The sequence below is a fragment of the Anthonomus grandis genome, chromosome 6 (assembly GCF_022605725.1).
Source record: "Anthonomus grandis grandis chromosome 6, icAntGran1.3, whole genome shotgun sequence".
NCBI lineage: Eukaryota > Metazoa > Arthropoda > Insecta > Coleoptera > Curculionidae > Anthonomus > Anthonomus grandis.
The window spans coordinates 29,557,557-29,570,784 of NC_065551.1; the positions used below are offsets into that span (position 1 = coordinate 29,557,557).

Here is a 13,228-nt window from a genome sequence, read left to right on the forward strand (position 1 = left end):
TATTTTTTTTAGTTATATCATATTTCGTGTAAACATATTTTTTTTTATGTAAGTAAATATCGTGGGTGGCCCAGGATTAACAAAACATTCCATAACTTCTTAGCTTTTGAAGTAAAACGAATCTGTTCATTTTCTAATTTTAAATGAGTATACAATAATTTAGTTCTTAGATGATCTACATGAACTATTTTTAAAGTAAAAAAATTGAATCATTACAATAGAAAAAATACAATAAGAAAATTTCTCGAATATTGGTGACAAGTGGATGAACGGTTACGTATCCAATCTTAATACTGATATTATTCCTTATATATTTCAAATATTTTTAATATTAAACATTAAGGTGCTAAAAAACATAGTGTCTTAAACAAAAGTGAATAAGCAAAAAAAAATTAGAGCAGAAAAATTTCTAATATATTAGAAAATTCCCTAATAGAAATTCACCAACTTTAAGACATTAAATTAAAAACCGCGGCGCCATTTAGATAAGGAACAGAATATTATAAATAATAACAATCCAGATATCTATAACAGGAAAGTGAATAGTGCTTTAGCTAGGTGACATTTGCAGAAACGCAGACTTAACCTATATCATATTCAACCAGTTTAAAGGTTAAGCTAGTGACGCAAAGAAAATATCCAGACTCCATTTGTTTAATAATGAAAGTCACCTACAAGTAAAATTCAAGAAACATTCATATTTGGACAATCGAAGTTCAAGAACTACATGAGAAATCCACTTCTACTATAGGATTTTTTGCTCATCTATAGTATGAACATGACAATAAATTTATTAGACCTTATAATTTTTTCAAATTGACTAACTGGTGAATTTCATTTTAATTTAATTTAAAATATTGATACAGATATAAACTTTACAGGTATTCAATTTTAAAGTCATGGTATTTCTCCACAATTTAGTTAGTTAGAACTATAAGAGACTTTTTAAATTACCAAATTACCATTTTTTTTCCTGGTAAAACAATGGTGTTAAGGCAGAAAACGTAAAAAAAGACGAAAAATGGAGCCAAAGCCTTACGCCCTCGTAATTTATGAGTGAAAGCTTTTTATATATTTAACTGTTGTCTGGTTCAAACAAAGTTTCAAAGCTAAATTGTCTGCCATTTAGCTCCTTCTTATTAGAAAGCATTAACGGCAATTATATTAAAATGTCGTAAAGATTCGTAGATTTTTCAACTACTTTTTAATAATAAGTCCAAATATATAATTAGAAATGATAAGGTTTTAGATATGAAAAGTATCATATAAGGTTATCACAAATCAATAAAAAAACAATCATAAGAACGCAATTGCTTTAATATACAGTTATTTGGTGTTATAAATTATAGATCAGGTGTATTATTGGACGTTCACTAAACTTAGACATTGCATCAGTAATTAATATCTGGACCGTTTATACACTATATCCGTATAAGTCACCTCTTTTTTGCCACGATAATGACTGCAAATAAATAAGACTGGTCTGTAATGACTTACGTTGCTTTATTATGCTTGTGTTTTATTATGCATACGTATACTGACATGATAATGATGTATAGTGTCGCACGATATTGCTTTTGAAGCTCGGAAGTATTTTTTAGAAGATGTATCGAATATATACCTCCTTGAAGTTTACCTCACCACGACATTCTTTTGACAAGGTATTGACGTTTGAAATAACGTAAACTCTCTAGAGTATTAACGTCAGGGAACGCAATGTTGCAATCTACGAAAGAATATATGATTTAAAGAGGATTCTAACACAAGTAGTCGTGCTGTTACGCGTGCAGTTAACCTAACCATTTGAAAAGTATTTAACTCAAAGAAGGTGATCCTGCCAGATGAATTTTTTCGGTTTTGAATGTACACATATGTTGACAATGGCCAGTTCTAAAAACAAATTTTGTGAACAGACAAATTCTATTTTAATCACGAATGCATTATGAATTTGTATTACGATCTCTAAAACTAATGCCCATAAATTTTTACATCTGAGGACAGACCAGTTGATATAGAGGAGTCCACGAGTAAAGTGTTAATAGAATGACTTTACTAGGCCTTCATTAGTAAATAGGAGGACCATCTGGTATATTTACAGACTCAAATTTATATAATGAATTAAATAACAGAGTGAACACCAGACTTTTGTGATATTCGTTACAATTTTAGTTACACTGTTTTTCAAGCTTCATTAATTCCTGTGTTAAAATGCGTAGTCCTTTGAGCTGAAAAGAATGCAAAGCAAAAAGCAGGATTTCTACATTACATAATTTAACCTTAGCATCCCACTTAGTGTAGGCTAGATGGCTACTTCGTTTTAACTATAGTTTTAAAAAAAGTTCCAATTTTTTTAATTTTTTTCCTATTTAAGTTGACAATTTAAACAAAATTATTTATTTATAATTGAAAGAAGCTAATATTATCACTTAGTAATTGTTCTTCCCCTAGTCGAGTATATATTAAAATATAATACAAACTATTCAATAAAAAACTGCCACAATTAAACATAAAAACAATATATCAAAAAATATTCTAATTTCGCAAACGCGATTTATCGGTTGAATTACTGTTATACTATTTTAAATAAATGCAAATCGTGTCCATTTTGGTTATGCACTAACTTACTTATTTTAAAACTTAAAGTAGAGCGATTAGTTTAAAGTATTACTGTGACTGAAATTTCAAGTTGAGACCAAAAAATTTAAATACTAAATTATTTAATCATTGATTAAATAATGTATATTCTTCTCCATATATTATTCAGTTAACATCATGCATAAACATACATTTAGACACACGTTTTTTGTCAATAACTTAACAAATATAAAATCTATAAACTAAAATATATTCCTTATCATATTTTTATATGACTTCTATGCATCTAACTCTTAGCTATAGTTTTTGCGTATAGTTTGAATTTTAATTTATTAGCAAGAACAATTCAAATGCAAATGCAAATAATGTGTCTGACTAGTATTATCAGACCTAACATTGTCACTGTTTGGATTAATTAAAACAAGTCATACATGAATTTTGACAGAAATAAAAAAAAAGGAAACACCGAGTCGCGGTCAGAAGAAAAATTATAATAATATAATAACAGTTAAATTTAAAACAGATGGTACTACATCTAGAAAATATATATTTTTATTTTTATACTGCTTAAACTAGATTCTTAAGTAATAAATATTTGACTTGGAATTATGATATTTAGTAAGTACATTAAATTATAATTGAATATGCGGGATAATATTACTAATTAGCTAAATTCTTGGAAAATATATGGCCTATAGCTTTAGCTCCTGTGTTAGAACTTTTATATAGAATATAAAATCTGAGAGGAACATATCTAGATAATTTTGTTTTCCCGGAACTGACTGCATTTAACACTACATTTAGATATAGGAAGTTAACAATAGGCCTTTCAGAAGTAAAAATAAAATATTACGTTTAAATAGTAAAGGTACAACACATGTAACTTGTACCTTAAACTATGCTCTGTTATTTTAAATGAATATAAATCATATCCTTTTTTGTTATGCACAAATTTATCCAGTACAATTGCGTTAAGGTAAAAGCATCCCAATTAAAACTTTTAAAGTTTTTTCATCAATTTATATTTTTCTAAATACAAATTCTTTTAGAAAAATCATCTTTAAAATTAAAAGTTTTTAATTTGTGAATTAATTTAGGTGTAATTAACTTTGAATAGCAGTTTAAAGCATTTTCAAAGATTAGCTTAAGAAATGTATAAATTTACGTAACTACTACGTAACTAAAATTACGTAAATAAGTATACTTTTAAAATTAAGTTTAATGGTAATTATTTATCAATTATATATTTTTCTTAATTCCTAAAGATTTTGTTAAGTTGTTCAGAAATAGTGCAACATTAAATAGTAATTTTTGTATATTAAGTATTAAGTATTATCTATTTACATTTACTAATTTTAATTAGGTATTAAAATATAAAAAATATACCTAATATTAGTGGTAGTTTACAATATCGCTTTAGTTGTTAATTTTAAATGCTAAAGGAGTGACAATAGTCATTAATATAATAACAGTTAAAATATTTAAAGCCGTATATTTTATTCCGATTATTAAATTTAAAATACGCAAATTACTTTGGTTTTTTTGTTTTTTTTTTTAATATTATCCCTCAGTAATTATTTTCTTCCTAGTTTAGAATATGTTAAAGCATTGTTTAAACTATGCAATAAAAATTGCTACCATTAAAATTTTAAAAAATGTTTTAATTATATTATAATATTCGACTGATACTTTTTTTTGTAAAAAAATCTTATTTTACCAACGCATATCAGTTAAGAGCTTGAGATACCATTATACTATTTTAACTAAATGTAAACCATGTACATTTTTGTTATGCACTATTTTATTTATTTTAAGTCTAAAAGTGTATATGTTAAATTTATTGAATCTAAAGAACTTGAATTTATGTATTTAATACTTTTAAAAAATAAACATTTTGATTTCCTTCATTTGGAACTGGTTAAAAATTAAATATTTATGTTAAGAGTTAAACTTCCAAATGTTTAACTCTTAACATAAATAACATATCCTTTAATTGAAGACGGAAGATCTAAGAAGTTCTTTAAAAGCTCTTAAGTATAGCATTTAGTTTAAAAACTAATGTTATTTAACTGAAATAATTGAATTTTATTACATGTTCATTCAGTTAACATCATGCATAAATATACATTTGGACAGACGTATTTCGACTATTTACTAAATATTTTTAAGCTCTTTTATAAAATTTTAAATTATTAAAAAAACTTACAATTTTACGTAAATATTAAGAAAATCAATTTGCACAAAAATAAGGTTAAATATTTTCAGCTTCCTCGGGAGTTAGTGGTAAAAATATCTTATTTTATATTTAAAATTAAAAATTCGTAAAACTGAAAATAACCCACTTTTGGACGAAAACCGGCGATCTCAGCGAAGCAACAAGTTACGCGTGCCAATCGCAACTGGCCAGATTGGCGTCGCGAATGTTATAAATGTTTTGAAGTTTCATGATCACGCGCTCAAATGATTAAGGGTTAAAAGGGAGTAGACAACATTAAGGACAGTTTTAATAATTTTCCAAGGAAAAATGTTATTCGTAGGATTTAGAGTTTGAGAAATGAATATCCAGATTTATTTAAATTGTCGGAAGAGTCATCATGTACATGTATTCGCTTCTTCAGGACACTAAAATAAATATTGCATTTATTTAAAATAAAAATTAAAAATCATCAGTAAAATAAAATTATACAAATAAAAGAACCTAAATAAAATTGGTGATATTAATTTTTTATTATTCTACGTGTATATTTTGGACTTCAAGCCATCAAGCTTAATAAAAAGGTATATAAATATTTAGGTCTACCGAACGATAACAGGTAACGCATTAATATTATTATTCTAGGACGAAAATTTAGCCAATGCTGGCCATGTGTCAATCATTATATTAACCCTGATTATGGATTGGTGTGCGCTGACCTATTATAATTCATCTACATTCATGGCAAATTATTCAATGCTGATATGGCTAAAATTATCAGTAATCGGTATCGCTTCGTTTAATGTAAAGTAAAAGCAGAAGCCATAGTTGCTCTATTTTGTATCGTAATATGAGAATATGTCAAAAAGTAAGTGTTAGCGAATATCAATATGATTAACATATCATTTTGTCATCATCTATTTGAATTAAAACGTGATATTGTAGTAACTTTGTGATATGTTTATAAAAATACCCTTTTTTTGTTGAGTATTGGTGCTTCGCACAATTTTTTATGCACTCATTTTTTTATTTATTGTACTCATTACAAACGCTAACAATTATTGAAATAGAAAACATAATATGTAATTAAATTTAACAAGATACATAATAAAAACAAATAAAGGAAGATAAAAATAATACTAAAACCAAACCTAAGATTTAAGCTAGATATAAGCTAGAGGCTTTACTAAAAATTCGGCAAAGCCTTTGTAGACGTAAGCAATTAGATTAGATAAGCAATAGATGTAAATTACCAAGTAAGCAAACTGGTATTTTTCTGTTTCATGATTGTCTACCTTCAAAAACAGGAATGGTGGAGTTCGGAGGCATCGCGGTATTTTATATTTTGCAAATTAATAATAGTAAAGAAATATCAAAATATCATTTTAAACACTAGAACCCTCCGAATACGCATTACGACTTTTACGCCTTTATAATGCAATAGGCATAGCAGAATGTTTTGCTTTTTTTAATAAATATAAATCGTACCCTTTTTTGTTATGCATACTATCTATAATTTATTAGGGTTTTTCCATCGAAATAAAGATGAATTAAAATTTGTATTTATTTTTGTTTTATCTTTATATTGGGTTCTTTGCTAGATCGCATTCTTTCATTTAAAGAGAACAGTACAAAAAATTCATTTCCTCACGAAGGTTTTCTCTATTTCTAAAGAATCTCAATAGACAACTCTTATAGACTCCTTAATAACCTATTAATATAGATTTTGGTAACATTATTACGATAACAGCTGTGCGATCGTAACATGATGAAATAGAGGCATTGGGGGCACATTTACATAATTTAATTCTGATTCTCGCCTGCCTAACTTGGCTTTTAGTAGTATCGAAAGAGACGTATTTTATAAATAAAGACGTCACTTAGTATTTCAACTAAATATTTACCTTCCGTTCATATATTCAATACACAAAAAAAAATATATTTGTATTATTCTATTTCTAAAATTTTGCCACTGGGTCATAAATTCAAGAGCAGATATCAGAAGAAATCCTTATATGTAAAATATTATAAGCAACTAGGAATATAAATTTGTCTCGTCAAAAAAATGGAACTCTGAGAATCATTCGTTTCCATTCAATATTTTTCCGTAATTTATTTATTGACAATTATAAATTATTTAGCTAAATAGTAAAACTGATATGTCACTAGCAGAAATCCGAGGTCTTCTATCGTCTGTTACCAGAAATACTGATCGACAACATAAGCTTTCTTAATTAACAGATAAAGAATGCTTTACGGATATAAATGTTTTAACCCCTCTTAAGCATTTTAAAATTTAAGATTAATTATTGACTATTCTACAGATTTGGTTAATTAAAATTTTATATGTTGTTATTGATACCCATTTTCTTACAATTTATTTATAGACAACATGGACATATGAGAAAAACACACAATCTTCTACCTAGTTAGTTTTTTTAATTTAAAAAAAGCGGTCCCATATATATTATGTATCAATCAACCACTTGTCTGCACAATTTTTATTATCTTTATATCTGAATGTACCATCATATGAGCGTATTACATAAATCAAATAAAAAAGTAAATTTTAGTAAAAAATAGACATGTATTACATGTCTGGATCGAAAAAGGGCCGAATCGACTTCTTTTATCATTTTTCTAGTTTGTATACAATATTGGTTTGAAGGCATAAGTCAAGAAAAGGTAATGTCATGGAATTAGTCGAGTGTGACATAAATCTCTTTTTCAATGAATTTTAAATTATATCCACTTTAAAAATAAAACAATTTTTTAAGAGGTCCCAGTCTATTTTAATGTTTAATAAAATAAAAATATCTCCTTATATTAAAGCTAATTAAAAAAAAAACTAAAATCAAAATCAGTTCGAGATTTGTACATTATTTATTAATACATTTTGTTATATTAGGTCATGTAACAAAGTTGGTGTAAAACCTATACCGAACTTATGAGAATATGAGGACCGGTTGTCTTTTCTAGTTAGTTTTCAGGTTAAGTTAAAGATCCTGAAAAAAACTACTTTTGTTTAAAAAAGACGACCAATATTATTAAAGGAACAACATTTGTTCTTGTTTTAAAAATAAATTAAATAAAAATGATACATATACAAAGAAAGCTGACTCTTTAGCTTATTTGATTAGCTTATAAGATTAATGTTTTTTATTCTTAAACTTAGAGCATAAGTTGCACAGAAATGATTCTCAAAACAAGAAAATATTTAGGGATCATGTTTTTCTCTCTATGAACCCTTTTGTGGTGTATTGATGGTAGACTTGATATTACGAACGAAGTAAGAGCATAATATTATGCTAATAGATCAACGACACATAATTTATTTCATTATTCTGTTTAACTAGTGTAAACAATATTTCATACAACTTTGTTAATATACATAAAGCCTAATACTTAATAAAAGATTAGTAGGTTTTCTGAATCGGTCTGGTCTTTCTATCTGAATGACCGACTTTTAATTCTATAAATATGAAACTTATAGAACTCATCATAATAATGAATAAACTAAAACTATATTTTGTAAACACTTTAGTGCTACGAGACCTTAAAACTGGCCATGACCGCCCTAAAAGGGCAACCTCAGCCTAGCGGATATCCCTTTGAAGCAGTGCAAACTTACGTACTTAACCCTAAATCTATTACTATGGGACAACTGTATGGCGAATTTGATTTACAAACTCACGAATGGTAAGTAATGCTGTTTATTATATAAAATAATTGAAATTAAAACAATGGGTACATAAAATAAAAGAAATCAAGACAATATACGAGTAGGTATTATTAAAAGTGCGCTTTCACTAGTACTAGAAGACTATTAATTGAAAAAGAACGGTTTGGGTAGTGTTGTGAAGTTGTTTGGAGAATCAAAGTCAATTTATGAATGTTTATGGGACTAGAAGTGATATGACAATTGTCATATTGCTTCATGCCAGGCATATCTTTGCTATACAAAGCAGAATAATTGAAGTTTTAGTTCTGTATAGGACATGGAGGATTTCAGGCTATTTTTAATAAACTTGGTATTCTCACTCTACCCGAAATCTACATTTTAGGAAACCTGTTCTACATTAAATAAAATGTTTAATTATTTATGACTCACCAAGATATACACCGCCAATTGGTGAGTTCCTAAATCATAATTTTTATAGGTAGAATATTAAATTTTAATTTAAAGCATGCATTACGTAAATTTTAATTTGTTTTTCATGTTGACAACATATTGATACTTATTGAATTTCGTTTTAATAAGTAGTATCAATATATTCTTTTTTTGTATAAGTAAATGTTAATTTTCACTTATGAATTATTTAAACATGTTTCAAATATTTAATATTATTGGCACTAATAAGATATATTTATTAAGTGAGTCTAATAATCATTTTATGCATCGATGTAGATAACGAATTTTTAAAGTAAAATGTATAATTTTCTATTTTAGTGTTAATGATAATCCATGTTTATTAATTATGTTATTATTATGCTAAAATATCAATTGAGAGCAAGGGTGACTAAATTTGGAAACTCTATATTAAATTCTCTAATTTTGTTTGTCCAATTCAAACTGGTGAATATTGTGAATATTGTTTCAGTTGCTTAAACTATTAATTATTGTTTTCCGTTCATGGGCTTTCTATTGAATACTTACCCTAAGTCTTAGGGGTAAACGTGCCAACAAATTATATTATGTATTATGTTACATGTTTAACTAATGGGTTTTATTAAGACATATTTAATTTGACTATTTTTCAGCTATGAGTTAGCTCGTTTAATTTTTTTCTAGGACAGATGGTATATTGCCCTCGCTTGTGCGCGTAGGTATAAATGCCCCAAATAAGGATAAACGATGGTACGTCTTCGATGGACCTGTTGACGCTGTTTGGATAGAAAATATGAACACTGTGCTAGATGATAATAAAAAACTATGTCTTAGCTCTGGTGAAATTATTAAATTAAGAGATACTATGACTATGATGTTTGAGGTTGCCGATTTGGCTGTAGCATCTCCAGCTACTGTATCTAGGTAAGAAGTTAATCTTATTTTAATCGTCAATTATTGTATAGGATATAAATCTGAATAGGTAGTAAACGTTAAGTAAGATTTTGGGAAACCTAAAGGATAATTAGGGTATTCTGTTATCTTATTATAATTTTATATAAAATAACTCTTTATTTTTTATCACTTGTAGTTTCCAATAAATTCTTCCCAAAACATTGACCTATCTATCTTGTTTCAATGCACATACAAGCAATAAACTAGACTAACAAATACTATATTTAATAAAATATGCTATTACAGAGCAATATTACTTATTTAACAATAACGTTAAATTCTTAAATTCTTTACGTAACTTCATTTTATTATATTCAATTTTTTAACATAGGTTGGCAGGTGATTGTAAATCTTGCCTTTTATATAACCTAAAGAATTTTCTAACATTTTAGATTTATGTTTCTCGGAAACACAATATGGCATATCCCGTATTTTATAAATGTTCGTGTTTTCTTAACTGACATTCATGTTTCTTTATATATAAAGGGTAGTATATCATATTTAATGAAAATTGACTTTAAATAATATTAATCTTATAGTGTGCTAGATAATTCCCATTATATTAAATTAAAACATAGATACACTAAGCTATAAGCTATAATACACCTAAGCAACTCTCAAATTAAATTGATTTTAATTGAAATATCGTATAGTATGCTTAATAGAAGAGATATGTATACTTAAATCAATATAATTATTATTCCAGATGTGGCATGGTGTATCTTGAACCAGGAATTTTAGGTTTATACCCGTTTATTAACTGTTGGCTCAAGCGATTACCTCAAGTAAGTATTATTTATTTTTATAACGTTTTTATAAATAAACATTTATTTTAAGCTTGCAAAGCCCTATAGTGAAAAGCTCTTTGAGCTTTTTGAACATTATGCCTTACCGGCGATAGACCTGGTGCGAGGTAAACTGAAGGAAATATTGACATCGGTAGATTCGGCACTGTTGATGTCCTTTTTGCGCCTTATGGACTACAGATTGTTGCCTTTGTCTGGAAAAGATAACAGGCCTCCGCCCCCATCCCAATTCTTGGCCCTTATACGTAAGCTAACATATTGTTTGAATTAATCTTTGTTTTAATAAGTAGAATAGATATATTCTTAGTATGTATAACTTAAATTTTCACCTATGAATTGATCACCTATTAACTGGCTTTAAATATTTAATATTATTGGCACTAATAAGATATGCTTGATTTTAAAGTTTGTCAATAATTATTTTATGCATTGATATAGATAAGGACTTTTTAAACAAAAATGTCTCATTTTCCAATAGAGTATTAATGATAATCTATGTTTATCATCCTATCATCCAAGATCTCAATGGAAGGTAAGTATTTAATTAAATTAAAAAATTGTATGATAAATTCTCTAATTTTGTTAATCCGATTCAAACTGATGCGAAACCCTCTTCACTTCACAGCATTTTTGGGATTTTTCTAAAAAGATATATTGCACAATAAAATGTATAAGACGATTGTATGTGTTGCTCTCTCAAAGACCTTAGACAGGCCCCATTATTATATACTAAAATCATTTTGGCAGTTTAAAGTAAAGAAGAAAAAATGTCATATAACAAAACATTGATTTATTATATTTGTTAACGGCCTAAATACCCATTCTGCAACAAATTTTAAAATAATAATTAGTATTTCATTAAGATCCGCTGAGAATTTATTGGGTATATTCATCAGTAACCTGAACTCACTGAAAGAAAAACTCACAGCAAAATCAACAAAAGTCTAGAGAAGAAATAACTCTTTTCTTTTTAATTGTCATGTTGCTAACGATGGTTTTAGGGATTATCAAACCAAAAATAATCCCTCAAAAATGACCTTTATTTTTCATTAGTGAAAAAGCACTGTACATTTCGGAGGATTATTACAAGTTAATTGGGTCGATATATGACGATTTTGTTCAAAAAATCTCTTTTTAAATTAACTTATTAAAAAAATTAAAATACGAACTTTAACAATAAGTAGAATTAACTGTTAATTGCATTAAAAACAAAACTAAGTTAAAGGAAAACCATTTTATAATGGTTTATGAGCAACTATAAATTAGCAAATATAAGACTTCTAGACTTTCATTTGGACATAATTTTTATGTAAACTGTATTTCAACTCCTAGAAAAAACTTGGAGAAAAAATGTATTTATCTTTTTATTGTGTAAAAATTAGGAAAATTGCAAAAAAATTAAATGATACAAAAAAGACAAATTGGTCAGAATAGCTGAACAATAAATTAAATAAAAATTTACCCAGAATATACTTAATTAGTTTTAGGTCTAGGATTTGGGTGTATTTATTTTATTCCATCTATTTTTTTTTACGGGTTTTAATATTTCTTCTCTTTAGTGATTTTTCTTCTTCACCTTCTTAATCTATCTACTGTTGTTAATGTCTATTTATTTATATGCAATATAGAGCTCTAATATCATCAAGGTAATTAATCATTCTTTATTCTGTAATATTTTTTACTTTTAATTTATTTTACGACGAGGTTAACCGAAGATAAAATCATAAGGTTATGTAAGGTAATATAACATAAATATATTTGTCAATAACGAACTACTAAATTAATATATTAATAGATATTAACAATAAATGCAGGCTTCCAATATATAGTTAAATAGGTATATTTTAATTAAAAAATCAATAATAAATAAATAAAAAATAAATATCTCTGTATCATTTTCGCCACATATTTAATATATAAAAAAGTAATCATTTCAAAGATCAGTTCATTTTATTAAAGACTTAGCATTTGCAATTATCTTATTATAATGTCAAAATATACAAAATTAATATTTATTTGTTTAATTTAATTAATTATTTATTTTATATTAAATATTATAAGTGAAGGGAAATAAAAATACCTATGTGAAAAATATTAAAAACGGTAAAGTTCCGTAATTTTATAAGCAGAATTTTCACTATACTATTTTGCAAATTATATAAAGATTATTTAGTTATGAACTATACATAGACCCGAAATAGATTAAAATTTAATTATTTGATTAGTTTTAATTAAAAAAACAATTAAAATACTTGTGAAAATATTTTATTACTCTAAAAATGTATGCTAATTATACTATGATTACGGATAATAGATATCTTAATGTCTGTTTTAGGTTTCATCTCGAGGATGCTATTTATTATAAGAGTCAGAGCTGAGTTTTAATTAATTAGAGTTAAATTATGTAAACATTTAAAGCTTTTTGGTAATGTAGTAAATACCAAAAGAATTTTTAACTAAGGTATTTAATTTTGTAGTGAAAAAATAAGAATATTATTAAAAAAATTATATGTAAAAATAGATACACAAAGAATGAGGTGAGTTACTGAAAAAGAAAATACATGTTAGTAG

The 13,228-nt window shown here is 26.4% G+C and overlaps 1 protein-coding gene across 1 annotated transcript in view; it reads left to right on the forward strand.

Moving 5' to 3' along the window:
- LOC126737469 (dynein axonemal heavy chain 1-like) overlaps positions 1 to 13,228 on the forward strand; it is a 101,766-nt gene that overhangs the window by 58,509 nt on the left and 30,029 nt on the right. The window contains exons 30-33 of the mRNA XM_050442380.1: positions 8,334 to 8,488; positions 9,582 to 9,821; positions 10,558 to 10,636; positions 10,689 to 10,902. Of these exons, the coding sequence (XP_050298337.1) occupies positions 8,334 to 8,488; positions 9,582 to 9,821; positions 10,558 to 10,636; positions 10,689 to 10,902 (688 nt within the window). The remainder of the gene's footprint in view (positions 1 to 8,333; positions 8,489 to 9,581; positions 9,822 to 10,557; positions 10,637 to 10,688; positions 10,903 to 13,228) is intronic.